Source organism: Pinus tabuliformis, chromosome 3_2 (assembly GCF_031772625.1).
Source record: "Pinus tabuliformis cultivar Carrire ecotype Pingquan chromosome 3_2, CPIR1, whole genome shotgun sequence".
In the NCBI taxonomy this organism is placed as follows: domain Eukaryota; kingdom Viridiplantae; phylum Streptophyta; class Pinopsida; order Pinales; family Pinaceae; genus Pinus; species Pinus tabuliformis.
In genome coordinates this window covers 592,025,729-592,051,667 of record NC_142302.1, presented here as the reverse complement: position 1 = coordinate 592,051,667, position 25,939 = coordinate 592,025,729, and the positions used below count along the sequence as shown (strand labels likewise).

At 34.8% G+C, this 25,939-nt stretch overlaps 1 protein-coding gene and 1 pseudogene across 1 annotated transcript; one reads left to right on the top strand and one right to left on the bottom strand.

Moving 5' to 3' along the window:
- Positions 1–7,455: 7,455 nt before the first annotated feature.
- LOC149181949 (shaggy-related protein kinase epsilon pseudogene) lies at positions 7,456–8,621 on the bottom strand (annotated as a pseudogene).
- An 8,745-nt stretch (positions 8,622–17,366) lies between these two features.
- Positions 17,367–19,700, top strand: LOC149181948 (polyubiquitin-like). Its single transcript, XM_089414391.1, has 2 exons — positions 17,367–18,749; positions 19,476–19,700. The coding sequence occupies exons 1-2, from the start codon at positions 17,367–17,369 to the stop codon at positions 19,698–19,700; spliced, it is 1,608 nt and encodes a 535-aa protein (XP_089270517.1).
- Positions 19,701–25,939: the final 6,239 nt, after the last annotated feature.

Sequence of the window (25,939 nt, the reverse complement as noted above, 5' to 3'; positions counted from 1 at the left end):
AGTAGAGTAGCTGGTTCTCACAAGTTGGGAGGAACATTCGACTCCTCGTGATTTTGTGGTTGATGATTCAAACAGGCATAGATAAGTATAAATTAACATTGTTTTGCCCATTGTTAGAAAAGTATATGGAAAATGGAATCATGAAAAATGGTAGAATATTGTCTATGTTGTGTTAAGTAAAGTATGGTATAAAAGTAACTTTGTGTTGATAGACTACAGAGAAAGAAAATTTTGATAAAAGAGTATTTCTTTTATTTCTGAAATTCATAGTGATTGTGAAAGGAATCAGAGAATATTGTTCATAATCTATTACTTGCATTATTAAGATACGGATGAAATATTATGGCGGTTATTATATCTATGTTCATGGCAAAGATATCTGGTACTTGTGTTTATTAATACACACAAATAGGAATTAATTTGGTATACATATAATTGTACTGGTGTATTAAACTGGTTATAATACCATCTACCTAGTTAAATTAATAACCTAAGAGTGGTCATGATAGAACGCTAAGAATGACTAATGACTAAAGGAAAATTGTAGTCCCAGAAATTTTGAAGAAACAGTAACAACCGACGAGCACTGAGGACGCATACAATAGCACTAGTTGAGGGTATAATGATAACCAGGAACCCAGATTAAGTTGTGGATTGATTTCTTTGTGTTAGGGGGAAAACCCTCCAGAGAAATGGTCCCAAAAATCCGGTGTCACTTGAAGAAGCCAAGAACATAGTTAACATGAAAAATCTACAATAAATAATATGAAACTCGGGTGCTTAGAATTAAACTTCACAGTAAAACCATTTAAATGAAGAAAAATGTTGTATATAATTTAACATAGGTATATAATACCTTAAATAAAAATGAGCATACTGTGCGCAAGAGAAAGTATGAAAAACAATGATCATAGTTAACACAAGAATGTAATTATGAACTCATTTGCATACCCAAAAAAATCATTTGGTGTATGGCGAACTAGAAAAAAAATGACCCAAATGTTATAAATAGTTCGAATGTAAAAAGAACCAGTTCCTCCACAATAGAACTGTCTCAAAATATAATTTAGGAGTCTCAAATCCTTAGCTTAACGCCTTACATATTTCTTTTAAAAATATAGAGCATTAAAATTTAAGTCACGACATTTGTCACCCTTGATGCTGATATCAACAAACTAACAGTAAAAACTCTCTACGACGAACAAGGAATTACGCTAAGACCACTCGTGCAGTGTTGAATCCAGCCAAAAGATTTTTTTGAATATGGAAATCCTTTGGACCTCGCCCAACATCTTTAAACCTCGAAGACAGAGAGTTGGGGATTAAATTGTGTAAAAGGAGAAGAACAACTAAATGAACCCTCAAAATTGCATGACTAATCAATCTTTACCTGATGGGAGTGCCAAGGGTTTGAATGAACTCAACGGAATACTCTTTCCGCACAGGAAGAAGGAGCGAATACCTTCACAGTAGGACGAATCATGAGAGAAAAATCAGAGAGAAATTTAAAACAAAAATATTAATAACATGGAAAATCTCAGCCTACCATGGCGAACAACATGAAGAAAAGAACCGTTGTGGGAAGCTTTTTAATGGATGAAGTCTCAATATGAAGAATGATCACCTAAAACCTGAGCAGCAATAAGGGATCATGAAACCTTAACTGTGTTGAAGAGGAAGGCGCTTGGTGTAAGTGTCGAATTAGCGCCTGAATGTCGCGGGAAGTGGAGACAGTTACCCTTTACCCACTACAAATTCCTCCTCAACGTCGATGTGTTCCCAAATTTTCTGTATCATTGATCACCTGTGAATCCCAAGAGTTGTATCCATCATCGATAAATAGTTGATCCATCGGTGAAGGAAGCTCCAGGTTGCAGGTGTGTATGAGTGCTAAAAAGGTTCGAGAGAGCTGCGGGTACAGGTAACCCTAACTAATTTAATGGCCTCTCATGTTAAACAATAGACCATATATACATGATCACTTATTCAACTTTGAACCATGCATACTTTAAAACTATGCATATAATTATATATCGAACCATGGACTATGCATATCTTAATTAAGCATATAGCATATAAAAAACCAACAATGAACATTGTGTATAATGTTATAAATGTTAAAAAATTCAAATGAACCCAATGACTATGTATATTGGAAGCAAAAACTTCTTACATGGTAAATAGTTATGTACCTACGTAAAAAAACAAAACAAAAAATATGATGAGGGAAATGTTACAGTTTTCCACATGCAAATCTAAATTATCGTTGTCTTATGCTTCTCTTCACTGTATATCACCAATCGTTTTAAACAATGAAATATAAACATCTCAATCACATAATTTTTCCAACAAATCCAAATCAATCCATAAAATAAAAGTGAAAAAAAACATGTTTGTCTATTTTCGTAGATGATAATGATGAACTATTAGATTAATTTGTTATTGCGATAGTCATCTTATCAATTTTTTTGTTGATTTTCTTACATATGATAATAAATGAATTAATGTTGCTTTGCTTAGATATGATAATAAACAAATTAATGGAGACCCTCGCATTTAAATTGGCAGTTGATGGGGGGACATTGAATCATCACTCCTCATGAAACCCTTGGTTCTTCCTTTGGTATATCCTTCTGAAGATAGTGACATGTTGCAGTGTTAATGTGACCTAACTTGGTCGTAGTTGCTACTTCGAGAAGAATTGAAGAATGCAACAATAAAAGTATAGCGATCTTGCAGTGGCCGCGTACCCAAATAATGGAAAGAAATCAACCTTAGGATCAGTTAATTTGTTGATGGTGGAACCCTCAGATCTCGAATCTCGTGCAGATCTTGGTCTTCTTTTAATTGCGTCGAAAGTATTTTTCTCTATGAAGTTGGCTTGGAAAACACTGTTTAGCCCATCCAATCCCATCACTCTAATTTTCATCATTATCACCCATCCAAATTCAACACGTGTAAATTTTTTTATGAATGTTTTTGAGGCTATGTAAACTTTTTATCAATGTTTTCGAGGCTAGGAGTTAACACCTCAACAACCTTCTTGGGCTCATATTTTCTGTGTTGTTGAGTACAATCCTATTTGGCTCACATTTTCTGCCCTGCACAGAGCACGTCCCAGAGCTCAACGCATTGTGAAATCCATGTCTCCTCCAACGATGTTCCCCGTTCAGACCTCATAAACACACCACATTCTGTCACCTGAAAATCACAGTTTTATTAGAAAATCCCATCTTTGTCACAGTTTTTTGCACGCAAGAGGAATCCGTGGTCATGAGCATTGTCAAATGTCGAGCTTCCCAACCAAAATCCTCCACAAAGATGAGAAAAATGGCATCATTTCAGAGGTTTTCATGGTCGGAAATTAATTCGAACAACAACCCCTCGATGCCCCGGGAAGCGTAGGAATTCTTGCAGGGGTCTCTAGGATCAAATTTGGAGTTTTTTGTGATGAGCGAAATCAAAATTATTACGAATAATTTTCATTCAGATTACATGCTTGGGGGGGAGGGAAGCTTTGGGGCCATATACAAGGGCTACATTGATGATAATGTGAGGCATGGATTCAAGGGAATAGAAGTTGCAGTCAATGTGCTTAATCTAGAAGGGCTCCAGGGGCACAGGGAATGGCTGGTAAATGGGACTAACTGTTTGTTTTTGGGATTTTGGAGTTGGGCTAATGCAGGATTTTGGTTTATCTGTGATGTTTGGGTTTGGGGGATTTTTGGAAAAATTCTTAATGATTTTTGTGGGTTAATGGCCTATTTCTTAGGAATAGGTGATATTCTTAGGGCAATTGAGGCATCTCCATAAAATCCTCCTTTTCCAAGCATATTGTATTCGTTGTCGAGCATGTTATATTCTGTCAAAGTTTCCAGTGGAGTCTCTCAGAACCTCATAGTCGAAAGGAACATTCTCAAAATTGCCTCTTATTTTTACACTTTCATCTGTGCAAACAACCGTGACAATAATTTTCTCATAACATGAAAATAACTCACCAGACTGCAGTAAGGAAAATTCAATCACCTATTCCAGCATAGCTCTCACGATGTCTGATACATTGACATAAATCTTGGTTTATAGTTAAAATGCTACAAAAATTAAACATTCACTGAGACATTTTGATTAAGTGATCCACTAGTCTAACAAATGTAATGCCCACTTAGAATAAAGTTGTAATGGCCACTTAGAATGCAACGACACCTAGGGAAGGGGAGTTTCCACATGTCCTCCATGACTTGCGTGTGTGGTATATCGAATAAAATAATAGAAAAACGTGTCACTTTTCAGTGTGGTTATGTTGCTCTAATAGGGTTTCTATATCCTTCATCTCGACCTTATCTCAGTCTGGACATTGTTAGATAAACCTTCCTAGAGGTTTGTAGTGTTCAATTGTTAGAAATATTATGTGTGAAACACAAGAAAGAAAAATTATTTACAAAAGGGCTACTTACGTAACAGATTAACAGGGGACTTGGAAAGAAATTTCCAAGGATTGTGCACCAGGTTGGGAATAAGGATCGTAGAGCCTAAAAATTTATTTGAAAAACTTTGTTTGAGTTTTAGATACATTAAATCATATTTTTTACTGTCTGAGTGCATTATTTGCAATGGTCGATTTCTACCACTAGTTTCTCAAGTAGGTTGTTCCATATTGATTAGATAAGGTTGTTATTAAGCATGTCTGGTGTCATTGTTGTGGTATTTTGTTTGATATTAGTATAAATGTTTGTGGTATTCCTATTTTTGTTTTCCCAATGCCCCATCAACCCATGAACTATCCCAAGTATAGTCTATAAATTTCATCTTTGGCTTTAAGCTGCAAATATCTGGAAAATTTGGATCATTTTAAATGTTGAATTGTATAAAATCAGTAGAGAACTTGCTACTTTCATATAGAACGAGGGGTTTTTAGGGTATGGCAAGATTCTTTGTTGATTTAGGTGTTATTTATTATTTATACAAAATATATAGGATTACGTGTCTATATGGAAACAGTGATTGTTAATTATGATTTCTCTGAAAAACTTTGTTTAAGTTTCAAATACATTAAATCCTCTTTTTTACAGTCTGAGGGAATTATTTGCAATGGTTGATTTTTGTAGCTGCTTGTTGCAGTAGATTGCAACATATTGATTAGCGAATTCTATTATTAAGAATGTATGATGTCGTTGTTGTGGTATTTTGTTTGATATTAGTAGACATGAATAGTTAAAGGTCACACACATTGGAAATCACTTTGGTTGATTCATGGCCAAAGAAAGGTCAACGTGACTCAAGAGTAGAGTAGGGTGGGCACAAATAGAAAGTTGAGTGTCTAGTGCATCTCCTACCAAAAAAAAACAAATCTAGACGATCAATAATGCAGTAAGATAAAAAAATAAATGAAGGAATCCATCTACAATGTAGAAGAGAATTGATAGGAAGTATAGGAACATATTGAAGAAATGGGAAAGGGAGTTTGAGTATGATAGAGTGTGCAATTCTCACAATCAAAATAAAATTCATGATGTAGAGCTTGATGATGTCGTCAAGTGAGTTCTCCGGCCTGAGAAGGCTCTAGGCTAAGAAGAGGTCGTTGGACTAGTAGTGGGGGTTGTAACTTGTAAACAAGCCTTTACAATAGCTCTTCTACCATTCAAGACTGAAATACCCTTGGAGCGGAAGAACCTGGTGAAATGATCTTGCCTACCTGGACTGGGCATGGAGGGGAGTTGTTGTAGCTCTATGATGAACTCTGGAACTAAAGAGATGAATTGATCTTGAGGCTGCAACCGTGAGGGGCAATGCTCAACTCGCCTTTTGTTGTCTATTCCAGCATGAGATGCAGTCAATGTATAATTCCATTTCATTTGTTTGTTGTAACTTGTTTAGATATTTGTATTTGTCTCTATTTCTCCATTTGAAATTTTTTGTTAACTTAAAAAAATTGAAAACCATTTTTCTGAAAATACATTTCATCTTATCTTTACATTTTTCATGATGCTAGAATGAATTTAAGGAAAACATCATCCTACAAAAATTAGAAAGTGAAACTGTCTGATGCTGAAAGGGTTATCTCAAATTTTTGATGGTTTGATTTGTCACCAATTACAGGAACTCAAGAAATTAAGGCCACAACTTTATTTTGTTGTAGATTATTGTGACATGTCATATCTTCATAATGAACAGAAACAGACGTATTCCTTCTTACACTTTATTTTTTGTTGTAGCCTTCTGTGCATGGTTGGATAATGATTATGTCTTCCAGTTGAGCTTGAGTTGGTAGGATTGCATCCGTGGTCTTGGAAAATAACCGATTAAGAATAGAACAATACATTGTCTTTAGATTCAGCATAGTCAAAAGCATTTTATAAATGCCTTTAATCAAACAATGCTTTTCCTATGCTTCTTCACAAAGAATTCTTGTAGCGACTTGTGTTCATCTTGCTAGCTTTTTCCATCTATAAAATTGATAAAACAAAATCACTAGAAGCCAATATCTGAGTCAAAAAAATTGACGTGAACTCTTATTTAACTAGTAAGTTATAATTTAGTATTTTTCTCATAGAAAAGTCAAACATATAGTAAATAATGTGAAGAACTATCACTCCAAGATTTTCTTCATCTTGGGTACGTTCAATAGAATTCTCTAAAAATTTAATTTGGTTGGATTTTTTTTTTAAAGGATGACATGATAGCAACTAGAATATGAAGTTACAGACTAAAGAATCTTCTATAGGAAGATAAAATTCTCCAATATGTTTGAAGGTTGGGATATTGTAAATCATTATTGATTAACAAGCCACTTTATCTAAATTCTTGTTGAAAGTATTTTGTGAAATAGAATGTAAATTTCTTGGTTGCCCCCTGGGATGTGAGGAAACTGGGTAGATTGTGGCATAGTTTCTTTGAGATTAGGTGTACCATGGCATAGTTCCAGCCACCATCAACGCTTAGGAATGCACATCACTAATGTTCCAACCAGTAGTGCATTTTCACAATTTACTTCACTTTCACTTTGAAGACCTCAAAGAGGAGAGAAAAAGGAAAAGTTTTTTAAAAATCTAAACTGATTGTTCAAAATAAAGGGTAAGGGTTGGGGGAGAGAAAACTGGAAAACCCCATTGTTTTATCTCTACATCCTACAAAGAGTGTAGGCCCTCTTGTAGACCTAGGCAGAGATTAAGTGAGTTTCATACCTTTTTTTAACTCCATAAACCATATATTGAAAGGATATGAAATGTTTGTTGGTTACTGTTGTGAGGATGAGGGAAGAGTGTTGGTTTATGCCTTTATGCCCAGAGGAATTTTGGAGAACCATATTTTCAAAAGTACAAGGTTTGTCTGGCCCTTTGTTATGTTTTATTTGGTGTGGTGTGGTGGTGGTCTCTATGTTTATAGAGTAGAAAACTCATTGCTTAAAGTTGTTTTGGCAGATTTCTCAGGCACAAGTCACTGAAATAATTTTGGTGAGGCTCCGTGCAACTCTTGGGGTGTAAAGTCAAAGAGAAGTGACAGAGGATGAACATTTGGTAATTGTGTATTGGGATCACGCAACTCATCAAAGAAAGGATGTGCACAAGCCTCCAAAGCAGTACAACGCAGGTTTGGAGAATACTGGAGCAGTCTTGATACAAGATCCACCGTTTCTGGAGGTGTGTGTTTGTGAAATACCTTCTGTCATGGATGTGATTTAATTTGAGGGAATTTAAACTCTCTATAATTTGGATTCATGCACTTAATCTCCTCTCGATTTGGAGTCCTGGAACCTTGATTGTCTCCACTAACTGGTCAATGCCACTTTCTCCAGGAAAAAGGGGCAGTCCAAGGAGAAATTATGTTAAGATGCAATCCAATGGCAATATATCTATTGTAGTAACAAGGGCAGTGCAGGGAGAAATTATGATAAGACGCAATCCAATGACCATATATCTATTGTCGTAGTATACTATGTAGCTCCCAAAATAAGTTCTAGAGCTTTGTAATAACGTGAACATATATATGATATATTGGGTTCCCCTTTCACCAAGTTCATAACAGTGGCAAAGTGATAAAGCTTAAGCTTGTGATTATGGGGTCAACCAATAAATTTTGAGGTTTTATATCACGATGAGAAACACCAACAACACCATGGATGTAAGCCAGATAACGACATTTATTTTATAGGTGTAGAGTATGACATATATCAATGGCATACGTTGGTTCATCCTACTATAGTATATTGTAACTCGATACATTGTTTCAGGTACATACTCCAATACAAGGTTGAGGTATAATTCATCTTTGTCAGTAGTTGAAAAGAAACAATGTTTGCGTTGAACAATATTAGGATGGTCAAGCATGCGCATAATTTGCAGTTCTCTATTCTTGTATCTCTTATCCTGCAACACCATTTTTATGGCAACGACCTCTCTAGTTTCTAAGCATGTGGCCTGGAAGATAATACCAAATGACCCAGTGCCCACAATACGTTCTGCCTTGTATCTAATGGTCTGTTTTGGCTGCCCATTTTGACCACCTATTGTTGTTGAAATTATGTGGCCAGTCTCTGTGCCATTGCCATTGGAAGACAATACCAAATGACCCAGTGCCCACAATATGTTCTTCCCTGTATCTGATGGTCTATTTTGGCTGCCCATTTTGACCACCTATTATTGTTGAAATTATGTGGCCAGTCTTTGTGCCATTGCCATTGACAACTCTAGCCTCTATTTCCTTGTCATTTAGATTATTTCCTTTATTGTCTTTTATTTTCATGTCATGCATTTCCTTTGGAAGTTTTTCAATACCAAAATGTTTAGTTTTTGGAACTACTGCCATGTCTGAAGTACCATATACAACCGCAGAGGAATTTACAGAAACAACAACCATATGCTTCTTCGAGGTCTCACTTGTACATGCCACATTCTTATTCTTAGATAACCCAATGACCTCCACTTCTGTTTCTTCCGTGAGTGAGACTATTTCAAGAAATGCCCTAAAATCCTCATCTGAATCTTATGAGTCATAGATGGAATCCTCATCTAAATCATATGAGTCATAGATTGGAGTCTCTTCATCAACTTTATTATCAAGTTCCTTTTCTTGGGCAGTTGTCGATGAATCTTCATTCTAATCATATAAATCATAAATAGGAGACCATCAAATTCAACAAGGTAATATCTTCAAGGAATTTTTTGTAGCTTAATGGTCTCTCCTTTTACTTGACTCAATGCTCTTTTGATTTTCTTCGAATAGGCTCAACAAATTTTCTACTTGTGGGTTGTTGAAGAACAATCTTTTTTAAACTTTCCAACATTATTTTCATCAAAATATATATATATATATATATAACTCTTTGCATTCATAAACATATTCATAATTAATTTGGTTGCAACCCCATTGAATGCTTGATACATTATCAGATTATCATCAATTTTTCAGTAGGATCATCATGAGCTTTAAAAGTTTTTTCAGGATCATATATTCATAGAAATATTCAAAAGTGAGATTTTTCAACATGAATGTGACCCTTAGACATAGAGTAAAGGTATTCAAATAAGCAAAACAAAGTAGCCAACTTAAATGTACTTAAAAAATATCCATGCACGCCCTTCCATTTTTACATTGCAATTTTACAGATACAGAAGGTTCGTCATACAATATATTCAAAACATGAACCAGTCAAAGCCAAAGGAAATTTTAGAATGTAATTCCTTCTATATTTTTGACCTAGTTGTGGATCTTCAGGTTGGTGAGAACGTTGTTGTTTATTGGATCATCCAAATGATACAAGAGGTTCTGAAATGGCCCAACTCTGATAACAAGGTCCTGAATGAAATAACTCAAGATATCCAACATTGCAAGCCTTCCATTCTTGACCTCTTTCAGCTTAAAATCTTTCATGGACTTCTCATCCTTACCTAATCATGGATTTTACCAATCCTTTTGTTTCCACTTCAACATATCCATCGCTTCTTCCTTTGTTTACCTACAAATATGAGTTTTCTTATTTGGTTACCATGTCACTAATGGATTCCCCATGTTCATGTTGTTTATCTGAAACTTGGTTGAAGCTTACTGGGGTGGGGGAGAACGGGTTGATTTTCTTTCCAGCCCTTTCTATGAATTCCCTTAGGTAGGGTTGCCTACCTCATGAAAAGTGAATGTCGTAAAGTCACTTAACTGATATAGTGAAGGTAAGGTCTTGATTGCTTGTTTATTTCAGGATGGGTTGATTTTGGGGTCTTTGGTGACCAACTTGGCTGGGTATGGGGTAATTTTTGTAACTGTTGTGGGATCATTGTTTGCTAATATACTGTACTGAATGCATCTTATCTGAAAAGGATGCCAAATTCGACAACTTTTGTTGTTGTTTACCCATGCTTTTAACTAATTTGTAATCTGAAAAGGATGCCAAATTTGACAACTTTTGTTGTTGTTTACCCATGCTTTTAACTAATTTGTATATTCATGCTGCATATCCCATGATACCTGTAAGGGTTAAGGTTAGACAATTCATACAATTTGTTTAATGTCCTCTTCTTCACCTTGTTATCCATAAAACTTAAAAGTTATAGAAGTAGGACACTAATGAAATTCTCAAAGAGTTATATGGAATGTTGATTCTTCTTCCGATTATTTGAATATTTTTGGGTAATTTCATCCTACCTACTGACTTTGGAATTGATCCATTGGGCTTGATGGATCCTGAAGGACCTGGAGGTTTTATCGAACCAGGTTGGCTCACTTATGGAGAAATCATCAACAGGTGATTCACAGTCATGGGTGCAGTTCGAACCATTTCTCTTGAAATCTTAGGTAGGCTTGGTCTAATCCCATAGGAGACCGTGCTTCCATGGTTCTGAACTAGAGTCATTCTTCGAGCAGGGATATATAACTACTGCCTGACCCTTTCACTCTTTTTGTGCTAGAGATGGCCCTGATGGGATTTGCAGAATAGAGAATATTAAAAGATTATAGAAACCCTTGATCGATGGAAAAAAAAAAAAATATATATATATATATATATATATATATATATTTCTTCGAATTTGAGAAGTAATTGGGTGGTTAAGGTAATCCCGCATACTCCAGAGGTCACTTATTCAATCACCTGGGATTATTTAAGCAGGAGAAGTCCATGAAAGATTTGAAGCTGAAAGAGGTCAACAATGGAAGGCTTTCAATGTTGGTTATCTTGAGTTATTTCATTCAGGGACTTGTTACCGGAGTTGGGCCATTTCAGTACCTCTTGGATCATTTGGTTGATCTAGTAAACAACAACGTTCTCACCAACCTGAAGATCCATAATTAGGCCAAAATATTTGTTAAGTATATTTAAGTTGGCTAGCTTTTTTTTATTATTATTATTACCTTAACTCTATGTCTAAGGGTCACATTCATGTATTTTATTCAAATTTAGCTCTTTTTATGTCACCATTTCCTCCCGGATGTGAGATGGAGGATCAGCCCGCTGTAATTCTCTTGAGACGCTGCATCATATGCATAGGAACACCTCGGCCTGCTCGCTGTAGTTTGGATTCTTTAGTGACCCTATAACTCTTTGCTCTTGTGTTAATAGATGATGGTCTCATGGTACTCTTCTCGTAAAGATGAGCACAGGGAAATGGAGGGTAATGAGAAGTTTCTATTTCTAATCAAACATCCATTCATTACTATAAGTAAAAATGGGCCTCTGTACTGTAGAAATATGGTTCCTATAAATTGTTGAATCAGTTGATAGAGTTGACCATAATGGACTGTGGGATAATGTCCTTATTACAAGAGCTTGAGAAGATGAACAATATCAAATTTTTAAGAGTATGCAAGTTTCCACATTCGCATCTTCTTTCAACGTTTCTTTGTACCTTTCGGTGCAAATGGTAGTTTAATTTAAGATGATGACTCTAGGCACCCAATTCTCTCCATGGTAGCTTAGACGTGGGTGACGGCTTTAAACAGGGACATCTCTGCACCATTACATCAATTCCTCACAATGTTCATATTTAGCACTTAACCAATGAATGATTATTCCAAAATCAGGTCTCAACACAGTGAACCATGCACATGTTGTTTAATTGATCACTCCACACAAATTCAAGATCTTAGCCCTCACTTGCTCTGAAATCATAACAAAAAACCATAGAGAGCGTGGATTATTCACACACAATACATAAATCACTTCTATTATTGATGACATAAAACAATTACATATATATAAGACATAAGTTTTTGAATTCGATAAATTTAGATAGTAAAAAAGTAAATCTAAGATGGGACATGACATAGGAAACACCATTTTCTATATTGACATTGAGAACTCATAATGACAACTCACAACAATCTAAAACACATGGAAGCATTACTTTCAACATCCATTAAAACAATAAATGATATGAGACTTTTATAGTGAATTGAATATTTCAAGAGAACAATAAAGTAAAAGTCTCAAGATCACTAATTCAAGCTATGAAAAATCATTGAGGGAAAAATTGATGTCCATAGGAGATGGTGTGAAGAAGCCTGTCACAGAGAACACTTGTGTAGAGAAGAAGATTGATGGTGTGCATTAAAGCCATAGAGGTAAATTCCCACAATTGTCATGATGTGTAGGAAATATTATGGAGCTCCTTCATATCGGTAACTGAAGGGAAGCTTTTGAAGAGAAATGATGTGGAGTGCAAGGTTGGGTGACAACGACTACAAAGTAATGTGGAAGATGATGTTAGTGTGGCATTCACTGAGGACTTCAGGTGAGAGGAAATTAAAGATGGCATGTTGATATGTTTGACGTCGATGAATGTGCGGTGGCTAGGGATCTGTAACCAAAGATTCTTGTGGAAAAGGTAATAGATATACCTAGGGATCTGTGACATGGAGAAGAACATGTCAATGTGGTGCTTATGGATCTAAAATCCAAGGTAAGGAGATGATGGAAGAAAAACAACTTGGGGTCCTGTAGAGTTCGCATGCAAGCATGGAGCTAGGGAAAAGATATTTGAACTAAAGTTGGTGTTCAAAATTGAATAAAGGACATTGATTTCATGGAATAAAATGAGGTAATGCCAAACTTAATTAAGACAGAAATTTGTATACATGTGAAGGTTTAGTTAGGCATGTATACATAGATTTAGGGTGAAATGATTCAATATTGTGTCAACTATGGTCACTATATTTGTGACTTAGGCGCTTAGAGAGAGAGAGACATAGGTGATATGGGTTATTGTAGAGTAAATTTGACTCAGTAAAATGAATCAAGGTTATGAGTTCAAATGTGGTGGTTTTGAACACTTGGTATTGGGAACTCGTAAATGAAATGAGTTAAAATTGTTAGGTCACACCTCGTACTAATGGGTCCTGGGTTTTAACAGCGTGGATTATTCATAACCCCTACTTTTAAGGCCATAATATTGTGTTTTTACCAATTAAGATTTTCCTAACTAAATTATATGATTTATGTGTTGTTTATTTATTTTAAAATTTAAAATTTTATTTTAAGAAAAAATAATTTATTTCTAAATAATTTTATTACATTTTAGTGTTGTTTATTTATTTATAACATTAGATTTTTTTTTTTGCAAAATTATTATATTAATAAAAGTAAAAATAGAATGCAATTCAATAAAGGAAAAAATTCTAATTTTTTATTTAAAAATTATTTTATTTATTTAATTAAAATATAATATTTTATATATATTTTTACTTGTACATAATAATGTTGGAAGTAATGTTTCCATGTGTTTCAGGTTGTTGTGAGTTGTTATTGTGAGTCTCTCGGTCTGTTATTTTCTTCTGTGTATGAGTTGTCTGTGGGTCATAGATCCACCTTCTTCGAATATTATCATCTAGAAGTTGGTGATCTACAACTATAAATGTAATTTTTTATGTGCTCAACAATAACATAATGTGTGATGTGTTGTGTGCACAATCTTAATCTGATATCTCTGGAATTTCTAACTTATTCGCTCCCTCCTTCAAGAGAGGGCTAGAAAGATGAGAGAGAGTCTTGAGTTTATATATTCTATGTAAATAGAGTAGTTGAGTGTTTTATTTTAGTGTTTGTGTGTGTAGATTTATTCATGTGTATATTTGGAGTCCAAACGAGATTGTTGGGCGTGATTGTGAGAAGGAAAATGGTTGAATAGTTGTCCAAGAGTATTGTTCACATGTCGTTGTCAAAGGAATAAAGAAATCAGGGCAGAGTGTTGTGATTTTGTTCATTGCTATTAAAAATATGCAAATAAAATGATTTCTTGGCACATAAACGTCTGCGTGAGGAGTTCCACAAAGGTAATCGTTCTGCTTGTTTGGTGAAAAAATTGAGAAGAGAATTATATTTTAGTGTGGGACAAATTGGCCAAGGGAAATTTATCCAACATGATCTGCTACATATGGAAGGTCTATTGAATATTAAAGGAGGCACCAAGTGTACAACTACTACCTGGATCTGCTCCTTACAATGCTTACTGAAAACTCCCCTCCACGTGTTATGTCAAGTCGGACGTTGTGTATCTATCGCCATTTTTTTCAGTAGATTTGTTTGGTTATTGTGCATGGGTTCATGATCATCAAAAGGTGTTGACGAAGGTTTTGACGTCAGCGTAGTGCATGAAGGTCACTTGGAACAAAAACATTGTTTTCTCAGGCGACTGCTGCAACGTTGTCCACAAGTTATCCACATATCCCACCTGCCTCTACTTCATCCTTCTCTCCAAAAGAGTGAAGATCAATTTAGCCATCACCCACTCCCTTGAAAATTAGACCCGTAGGTTACAAATGTCAACCCTACACTATCCCCTAAAGAGATGAACAAGATGTAACCCTAGTTGCATGAGGAAGTTCCTAGGTATGATACATGTTATGTAAACAAGTCTATGTTGGCTGGATTGGACTGAGATTCTCCATATATATATTACATTATATTATTGTCACTGTATGGATGCGTGCATGGACTTAGGCTGAAATTATTTATTATAATAATACTAAGACAATGGAGTTGAATATATGTAATCACTATGGGATTGTTGTGTTGTTTAATGCCCAACTTTTTAAAGTGGGTTAAAGCGCATTTCTACATGTTTGGTATTATATGTAATAAAAGAGATAGAATGCAATTTTGTGTTTGCATAGATGACCAAAAAAAAAAAAAACTAATGTGATCGGTCATACTGTAGGAGTATTTGTCATAGGTAGTTCTTAATAATGTCAAGTTGGTGTGATCTATCGTGCTCTGCGCTGCAGGGGCACTTGTCATAGGTAGTTCTTAATAAGGTTAAGTTGGTGTTATCCATTATTCTCAGAGAGCGTTAGTACAGGTCATTTTATACAAGGTCAAGTTGTAGATTTGTCTCTTGAAGATATTGTATACCTATAATGCTATCCTAGATAACTAGTGAATTTGGTGAAAGGCCATATATTCAACAAATGGTGGATATTTCACGAGATGGTTGAGACTCACCCGTCATGCTTCAGGAGGATCAAAAGCGTGAATTCTACAATGTAGGTCAATGATGGTCTAAAGCGATTATGTCTTAAATGGATCAAGTGGGAAGCTTGAAAGTGTTGTGAAGAAAAGTGTAGAAACTGTGAGATTTCAAAGTGGATATGAGTCCTAGTGCTGACCATATCCGAAAAATATGACAGAGATTCATTTATTGTCGTAATTTGTGTTTTCTATATTTGTTACATGTGAGCATTAAGGGAGTGTGTTGGAAGTAATGCTTCCATGTGTTTTAGGTTGTGGTGAGTTTTCATTGTGAGTCCCTTAGTGTGATTCTAGAAGTAGTTATTTCCCATGTGTATCAGTTGTCTAAGAACCATAGATCCACTTTCTTGAGATCTTATTATCTAGACATTGGTGACTACAACTATATATGTAATTTTTTATGTGGTCCATAATAACATAGTGTGTGATTTGTTGTGTGCACAATCTCTCTAATTTCTAAGAAATATTAATTTATTGGTAGAAGTAGTATATATATATATATATATATATATATATATATATATATATATATATATATATATATATATACATTAGTAATTGTACTTAGTTATAGAGTATTTTGTAGATGCATATGACTTTGAATAAAATGTAATAATTACTTTCATTTTTAATTAATCAAATAGATATTTTTCTTTCCATTACAAGGACTAACTCATAAAGAAAATTAAATTATTATTATTATTATTACTATTGACATATAAACTTGTCATAGTCATATAAATTAAATGGTTAGGAAATGAAAATAAGCATCAAAACACTTACTTGATTCATCTTACATTTCAACTTGTGAATATTAAGAAAATTCAAAAAATAATTAAGTTATAGAAGCTTCTTTATTATAATTATTAAATAAAGAAAACTCTTATTTGAGTTAAACACGAAAATATATATATATATATATATATATATATATATGAAGTTTTCTAATCATGGAGATTCACTTCCAAAGAGTTAGAGGAAAAAAGAAAACAAAGATATCAAGGAAGTTATCAATCTCAATCTTGAAAACTTTAATTATTTATGTGCCTTGAAGAATATTAACCATTTTCATTACTAAGATAAGAAAAAAATATGTTGAGCTTCATAGTGAAACTGAGCATTGGTCTAGTCCCAAAATACCATAGGAAGAAAGTGTTTGTCGCTTGTGCAATACTAATAGGATTGAAGATGAAAAGAACTATATCTTATATTGCATAATTTTTAGTCAATTCCATCCTAATTTTCAAAAAATATGTCACACTACCAACCTTCATGAATTACTAATGTGACCTTCATGAATTACTAATGTGCAAAAGTATGGTGATCTCAGAACACTTGGCTCATTTCTCTTTAAGTATGGAAATAATATGTTAAAGGATTTCAATTCATTTCTTACTTCTTAATCTCTTATATACCATATTGATATTAGTGGTCATTAGTTGCAATCATAAACATCATCATATTTCTCATTAAAGCATCACAAAAACATAATTCATATTTATATATGTTTTTAATTAACCAGTTTAATTAAAAAGGAAAAAATATATGATTATTTTTAAGATAATTCTAAACTTTTGAAATACAACTCCTACTAGAATTATTTTACTATATTTTGTGTAGCTCAAATCTCTCTAGCCAACCTAATAATTATGGTTAATTAAATTTAAATTTGAAAACTTTATTTTAAAACAAACACTCTTACTTTATAATTAACCACCTTTTAATTTTATTTTTAATGTAATTTAGGTTCAATTCAATTTATATGTTTTAATAACTTTTTTATTTCTCTTTTTAATTTAATTTAGGTTAAATTCAACTTATATGTTTTCAATATTAAATGGATTGATTAAAACATTTAATACCTCTGTTCAAAGGGGCATTGGAGTTGCAGGTTTCGAACTTGAGACCATCTATCATCATGTATCAAATCATCGTCAAGGGTTTGGATGGCAGAACAAAATGCCTGCAGTTGTCTGCACCCCACCTCGCGGTCTCGGATCTGAAGGACAGGCTCTTCGATCTGATTAAAATCCCTCCGCAGTTTCAGAGGCTCGTTACGGGCACCCGCCAGATCGCCGATGACGCCCTTCTGGTCACCGCCCGCGACGGCCTGTACCCACAAGTCCATCTCCTCCTCCGCCTGAGAGGGGGCAAAGGGGGTTTTGGCTCTCTTTTGAGGGGTGCCGCCACCAAGGCCGGCCAGAAGAAGTCCAGCAATTTCGAAGCATGTCGTGACATGAGCGGAAGGAAGCTCCGCCAAGTGAACACCGAGAAGGAACTGGAGGAGTGGAAGGCGGATGCGCAGGAGAGGCATCTCGAGAAGATTGTGGAGGATTATCTGAAGAAGCAGGCGAAGAATCTAAAGAAGAGTGACCCTCGCACCAACGAGGGCGCCAGGGATGTGGAGAAGTACAGGACCGAAGCTTCCAGGGCCATGGAGGTCGTCGAGTCCGCGGTCAAAGATGGACTGCAGGAGGCCCTCAAGCTTCAACAGAATGGGAAGAGGAAGAAGATCGAAGATCCACAACCTGTCGTCGCCAAGCGAGCTAAATCATGGATCCGAGACAAACTGTACAGACAAGAAATCAGTCCAGACCTGCAAATCCAAACCTATGATGCGGCCGTGTGGAGGGAGAGAACCCTGAACGCAGACGATTTACAAGGTACTATTACTGTGGTAAGGGCAATTTCGTCTTCTCCTTCCTACATACCCAATCTTGCCCAAGATGCACCTGCAGGGTTAATGCAAAGAACTGGATCGGGCATCCCATCCACGGCAGGTTATCAGTTGCCCAGATCTGCCATTAAATCACCAGATCAGACACCCAGTAGAACAGGGAGCCTTAAAAGAACCCAGATCTGTGGACATGCAACCATCCAGAAGGGCTCAAACCCTATAGAAGCGGACTTTACACAGCTCCTTTTGAAAGCACCAGAAGGAAGAAGTTACTGCTTGAGATTATGGAGGGGCAGTAGCATCCTAGAACTACGGAACAGAATACAAACCCTTCTTGGCATCCCTGAACAAGGGCAAAATCTGATCTACAAGGGGCGCAGTCTACAGGACCACTACACTCTCCAGGAATACAATATAACCACAGATTCAACAATCATCATAAACCTTCGTCTGAGAGGAGGATGCTCTGGATCCAGTTCAAAGAATACAGGCTCCTTCAAGGACGCGGTGAAAGGCAAAGGGGAAAACATTCAACTTAAACCAGCACCAGCACCAGAGCTACCAGGTCCCTATATTGTGGAACAAACACTGGAATCTCCAACGATCCAAGTAACTTCGCCGGAGGTAACCAATCTACACACTGACCTAGCCACACGTGCTGTTATATGTAGATTTAATGGTTTCTGGCCAAAATCAGATGCACTGCATCACTGGATCCTCTCAACATGGTCACCTAACTGTAAAATTCACCTATGTTCAAAGGGTTTCTTCATAGTTGGCTTTACAACAGAACAAGAACATGACAATATTATCAATCAGGGGCCTTGGTTCTGGGGCAAGGCTGGCCTCTTCATCACCCCCTGGTTTCCCGAATTTGATGCAAATACTATGAAAGTATCAACAGTTCTTGTTTGGGTGAGGCTTCACAACCTCCCTCTCCACTTCTGGCACTACGAAGTTTTATCAGCCATTGGAAATTCTTTGGGGAAATTCCTTAAAATAGATGGAGAAAGAGTTAGCCAAGGAATATTCACCTATGCTAGAATATGTGTAGAAGTGTACCTAAGTCTGGGACTACCGGATCACATTACATTGAGCTATAACAACACACAGAGGATACAACTGCTTGATTATGAAAATACAGCATTCAGGTGCTTAAGATGCATGCAAACAAGGCACCTCCAAAACACCTGCCCACTGGGAAAGAAGGACCCTAAAGACAACAAGAAACAACAAAAAAAGCCAAAAGGATGGCAGCACACCGATTGGAGGGAAAAAGAGGATATGCAGACAGAACCTACATAGAACCAAACAAAACCTAATACACAAATGGAACAGGAATATACACAGGAAGGAAATGCCCCAGACACACAAATGGGGCCTGCCAATACGAAACAGCAACAAGAAATACAGTTGGAAGTAAGCGGCATCAAACGAACTCATGGATCTGAAGGCTCGGAATCTGACAAGGAACAACAAATAAACACAACGGAAAATCAGCTGGCTATCACTGCACCCAACTCCAACTCCAATGGCTGGCGAAGGGTGGAGAAGAAGAAGGGAAGGAAAGCATAGGCCCGCCGACAGTTATTTTTTATTTTTTTTGTAATCTCTGTTCGCTGGAGAATACAAGGACAGTCATCTGCATATGCTTAAGCATCTACAAAATGTAATTTTTTCATATGAATAAAATTACGACTTTTTTCTATGGGAAAAAAAAATATTAAATGGATTCCTTTATATTCTTTTAAAATATAATTTTGTTATTATTATTGAGATACGGAAAAATAGATATTATTTTTAAATTTAACTCTAATTCAAAAGCCTAAATTGAGATTTACTTTCTAATTCAAAAATATAAATTGAGATTTATTTCCTATTTTTCAATGTAAACCTATCACATTATTTATTTTAAATTGATATATATTTTTAAATTTTTTAAACATAAACATCTAATTTTTTTAATTTAAAGATATTACATCTCTCCTTTACTAAATTGTTAACGCCTTTTTACTTAATTGGAATGCCTCTTAACAAGATTACTACTATCCAGTAATATTTTAAAAAATGTTTTATTACTTTACATAAAATATTATGTAATGTTATGTTAAATTAATAAAAATAAAATTCAAATTCAAAAATAATAATTAGTTCTTGATATAGTGAGATATGATCTTGAAAGATGATAGGTAGCCTTCTTCATATGACTTGGGATGAACATCACTGACTAACCGTCGTTGGAGTTTAAGATTACTAACATTGTTGAGTATCTATATTAGATTTCAGGTCGAATACCTTCGCATATAACTCTGTTTGAGCTAAATCGCCCCATGGTTAACATCTTGTGTCATATAAGTGACCTCCTTCCACACTGGAGGTGTGTGGGGACTTAAAGGAAAGCATAGGGGCGATGAAGTAAACATTTGATATTGTTTTTAGTAATTTTCTGTGTTGGAGGGTATGCAAATCCAGATTCTCATGCATGGTAATTATATATCATTGCTCAATCTTAGTATCTACTATGTAGAATCATACAAGAATTGGATTCTCAATTATCATTGACGGCTACGAAACCAATTTGGATCAATTGAATGCATGGAGCTCCCATTTTGTAACGAAATTGCTCAGACATTTTATGATATGCTTAAAGTTTGCTTGATTGTTTACGAAATCTGCTTGATGGCTAATGCATGCTCAAGTTAAACATCTTGAAATAGATTTACTCTAATCATTTTAAAATACTTCAGTAATATATATTTTCCTCATTTCTTTATCGATTAAGCTGCGTTCAGACTACAGGCACGCAAGATTATTTGCTTTAAATGTTCGTCATAAATTACCAGACTACAGTCAAGCAAGACTGATAAAACTTCGAGATTTAACGTTATTTATATTATTTGTGAATTTTCTGCACAACCTGTCTGAAATCTTTCACTCAGTAAATTAGCTTATTTCTGTTCATGCACAAAATAAAGTCTGCCAGGAGGCTTTGTGTTCCATGCTCGCACCATCATCAATGAGGAGATTATTTCATCAATATGTCCCTTCCACTTCTTTAAGAAAAATTTAAATGTGGGAAGAGTCATAGAGACGAATGAGAGTTCTCTTTTTGAGCAAAATGCAACGGGTGTGACAGTCTTGCGTAGGATCTGCTGGCATTGTTGAGAAAGGAATTTGCTGCCGTCAGTGTTAGCATAGACTGCAAAAGTGTTTCAAGACGGTTGAAAATATACAAACATCGTGTGATGTATTAAGGGAGAGAATGGCAGATATATGGTCTTTTGGCAACGCCGACAAATTTGTTTCACGCTGTGACTTCGACAAATTTGTGTAGGGCTCATGGTCAGGGTCATGATCAGGGATTTGATGGGAATTTTGCAAGTCATGGCGCAAAAAATGTAGGTCTGTATTCTGGATGTGTTTGAAATTGGACAAAACGGTTTCTTTGACGGGCAATAACTATTTTAAAACGTGATTAATTCTTATTTATCTTCACTTTAATTTGTACCTACCACTCACCATGACCATTATCTGATGAAGCTCGACACTGACAATTGTCCAACTCACCTTGACCTGCCGAGAGCAGAGTTGATTTGAGGTATATATTCACTCGTTCAGTGTCATTAAATGTGTAGAGGATTTTCCTTTAATGACATTATGGAATAATTCTAGTCACTGAATGAGGCCCCACCCAAGGACAATAGGTTACGACATGTAAATACAAAATCTTATATATATATTATATAGTGTCGTACAAAAAAACAAATCATGTGAAATGAAGTTTGGATGCTGAAGTAGTTGAGTAGGCTTAGAGAGAATGATTAGGCTGTGGACTCCACCCTGAGGTTGTGAATCTACCATGAATATGGGGTTTTATGGCCCTCCGAATAGTAAAAACTTAAAAAGTCGAGACTGATTAGACTCCCTCCCACCGTTAATTTATTTTTTGCTATCATATATCAATATACTTATACTAAATTAAATTTGAATTTCACATATAATAACTAACCATAAATCCAAATTCCAACCGCAGACACGATACATTGATCAAGCCCTGAACATGAGTAACAGACATTTGTTAAACATAAGTACCAGACATTTTAAATTTGAATTTGACATATAATAACTAACAATAAATCCAAATTCCAACCCTAGTCATGATACATTGATCAAACAGTGAACATGAGTAACAGACATTTGTTAAACATCAGTACCAGACATGTGTTAGAAAGTCATAGACGCGAGCATTAAACAAATTTGTAGTAGTTGTGCGAGACTATATAGGGCATTATCTCCTTCATTTATCCACGCAATGTTTCTATATTATTACTCGTCTTCAAACACTCCAAATCTGCAACCTATTCCAACATTGTTTGAAAAAAAAATTCTACATCACCAACGCAAGCAGATCCTATCCAAGGATGTGACACTCATTGTATTTTCCTCAAAGAGAAATCTACTTTATTTTTTCCTTTATTAGATTCGGATAGATGGAGTATAGCTATTTCATCCCTCTAAATGATTAATACATTTAGAGTTATAAATTCAGAGTTAAATAGATGTAAGTTTGTATATATAGAATGTAAGCATTCACTCTATTGATTGATTAATACATTTAGAGCTGAGCTATAAATTCAGAGTTAAATAGATGTAGGTTTGTATATATATAGAAGGTAAGCATTCACTCTATTGATTGATTGATATATAATGAGAAATTTATTATTTTTATGTTAATTTAAAATATTTAAAATATTTAAAGTGAATAGATATTTGTTTTTAACTAGACAATTAAATATAGAGATGTTATTATATAGTAATATATCAGATTAGATTAAAGAAAAGACAAAAAAAAAGTAAAAAATTATGAACTTATTTGGGAATAAATTTTGATTTATTTATTTGAGTTAAAGTTAGAAATAGAAGTTTGTGTGGGGTAAGTGGTGATGGCCGTGGAATGAAGTCTCATGGAACGAAGGCCTTGGCTTAATTTTGTGCTACCCTCCCCATAATAATGGACATGTAAACTCGAAAATCGGAAGAAAAAAATTTAGAAATAGAAAAGATTGTTAATTGCTATATGATAATAATAATAATAAAATAAACGTTATAGCTTGAAGAGTAGGCGTAATGATTAAAAGAATGTACTTTTTCTTAAAAGGAAAAAATAATTAGAAATATAAAAGATTGTTAATTGCTATATAATAATAAAAATAATAATAATAAAATAGACATTATAGCTTGAGGAGTGGGCCTAATGATTAAAAGCATGTATTTCTTCTTAAAAGGTCACAAAAAATTTACAAAATAGAAAAGATTGTTAATTGATATATGATAATAATAATAATAATAATAATAAACGTTATAGCTTGAAGAGTATGTATTTCTTCTTAAAAGGTCACAAAAAAATTTAGAAATAGAAAAGATTGTTAATTGATATATGATAATAATAATAATAAAATAAACGTTATCGCTTAAAGAGCGGGCCTAATGATTAAAAACATGTATTTCTTCTTAAAAGGAAAAAAATTAGAAATATAAAAGATGGTTAATTAATATATGATAATAATAATAATAAAATAAACGTTATAGCTTGAGGAGTGGGCATAATGATTAAAAGCATGTATTTCTTCTTAAAAGGTCACGGGTTCAAAACCAGAGGGGGTAGAGTATGTAGAGAATGTATGCCTAGGCCTAATGATTAAAAGCATGTGTTTCTTGGGCCTAAAGCATGTGTTTCTTCTTAAAAGGTCACAGTATGTATGCTTAGGGGCCTAATGATTAAAAACATGTATTTCTTCTTAAAAGGCCGCGGGTTCAAAACCAGAGGGAGTAGAGTATGTATGCCTAGGCCTAATGATTAAAAGCATGTGTTTCTTGGGACTAAAGCATGTGTTTCTTCTTAAAAGGTCACAATATGTATGCCTAGGCTTAATGATTAAAAGCATGTGTTTCTTTGGCGTAAAGCATGTGTTCCTTCTTATATGTAGAGGATAGAGTATGTATGCCTGGGACTAATGATTAAAAGCATGTGTTTCTTGGGCCTAAAGCATGTGTTTCTTCTTAAAAGGTCACAATCATGTGTTTCTTGGGCCTAAAGCATGTGTTTATTCTTAAAAGGTCACAAGCATGTGTTTCTTCTTAAAAAGTCACAGGTTCAAAACTAGAGGGGGTAGAGTATGTAGAGTATGTATGCCTGGGCATAATGATTAAAAGCATGTGTTTCTTGGGCCTAAAGCATGTGTTTCTTCTAAGCATGTGTTTCTTGGGCCTAAAGCATGTGTTTCTTCTTAAAAGGTCACAAGTTCAAAACCAGAGGGGTAGAGTATGCAGGGGATAGAGTATGTATGCCTGGGCCTAATGATTAAAAGCATGTGTTTCTTGGGCCTAAAGCTTAAAAGGTCACAAGTTCAATACTATAGGGGTAGAGTATGTAGGGGATAGAGTATGTATGCCTTGGCCTAATGATTAAAAGCATGTGTTTCTTATTAAAAGTTCACAGGTTCAAAACCAGAGGGGGTAGAGTATGTAGGGGGTAGAGTATCTAGGGGATAGAGTATGTGTGCTTGGGCCTAATGATTAAAAGCATGTGCTTCTTGGGCCTAAAGCATGTGTTTCTTCTTAAAAGGTCACAGGTTCAAAACCAGAGGGGGTAGAGTATGTATGCATGGGCCTAATGATTAAAAGCATGTGTTTCTTCTTAAAAGGTCACAGGTTCAAAACCAGAGGGGGTAGAGTATGTATGCATGGGCCTAATGATTAAAAGCATGTGTTTCTTCTTAAAAGGTCACAGGTTCAAAACCAGAGGGGGTAGAGTATGTATGCATGGCCCTAATGATTAAAAGCATGTGTTTCTTCTTAAAAGGTCACATGTTCAAAACCAGAGGGTAGAGTACGTATAACTGATGTATGTCTTGGTACACTTAGCAGTCAAATAGGGGTTAGACTATGTAGGGGGTAGAGTATGTATGCATGGGCCTAATTATTAAAAGCATGTGTTTCTTCTTAAAATGTCACGGGTTCAAAACGAGAGGTTGTAGAGTATGTATGCCTTAGTACACTTAGCAGTCAAATAGATGCACAAAGTGAGTCCCTTGTCCCACAAACAAGAGGGTCTCATACACCAATTTGGTGTATGGATTGACCTTAACCTTAAAATTAGATAATAATAATAATCCTCATGATGAACCACACTTATTGGTTCTAAAAACATAAGCCAAAAATTTATTTTATGTAATTTATATCGAAAAACTTTACTTAAAATATAAATTTATTTTAAACTTAGATTTGACAAATTATATTTTTTATTATTTAATATGATAATATATATATATATATATATATATATATATATATATATATATATATATATATATTAAATAATATTAAAATTTGAATGTATAAAAATATGTTTCTTATCAAAATTAAAATATCCAAAATAAATCTAGAATGCTTTTTAAGGAAATTTAATAAATTTAAAATATATGTGTAACACTTCCATTTATAAATTTAGTTTAAAATAACTTTAGTTCTCATTGATTCCCCATTGTTATATACTTGTTACATTGTTCAAGTTGAATATCTATTTATACTTTGTACTATAACTAGCATTTGCACCTTATGTTGCAAACGAAACGCCGTAAGGCATAGAGTGGTGAAGAATAGCATAGAGTGGGGAAGAATAGGGACATGTATAGAGTGGCGAAGAATAGCATATAGTGGGGAAGAATAGGGACATGTGAATGGACATTGTTGAAAGCAAGGGTGGATGATAATGAGTTACAATTGCAATAGTTAGTTATGTGTATTCTGAAAAT

Bases quoted from the DNA above. Each gene is read 5' to 3' on its own strand.
- LOC149181948 (XM_089414391.1), top strand. From the start codon at position 17,367: ATGTATCAAATCATCGTCAAGGGTTTGGATGGCAGAACAAAATGCCTG. The intron at 18,750-19,475 runs GTAACCAATCTA...GAATATACACAG, and splicing joins TCCAAGTAACTTCGCCGGAG to GAAGGAAATGCCCCAGACAC.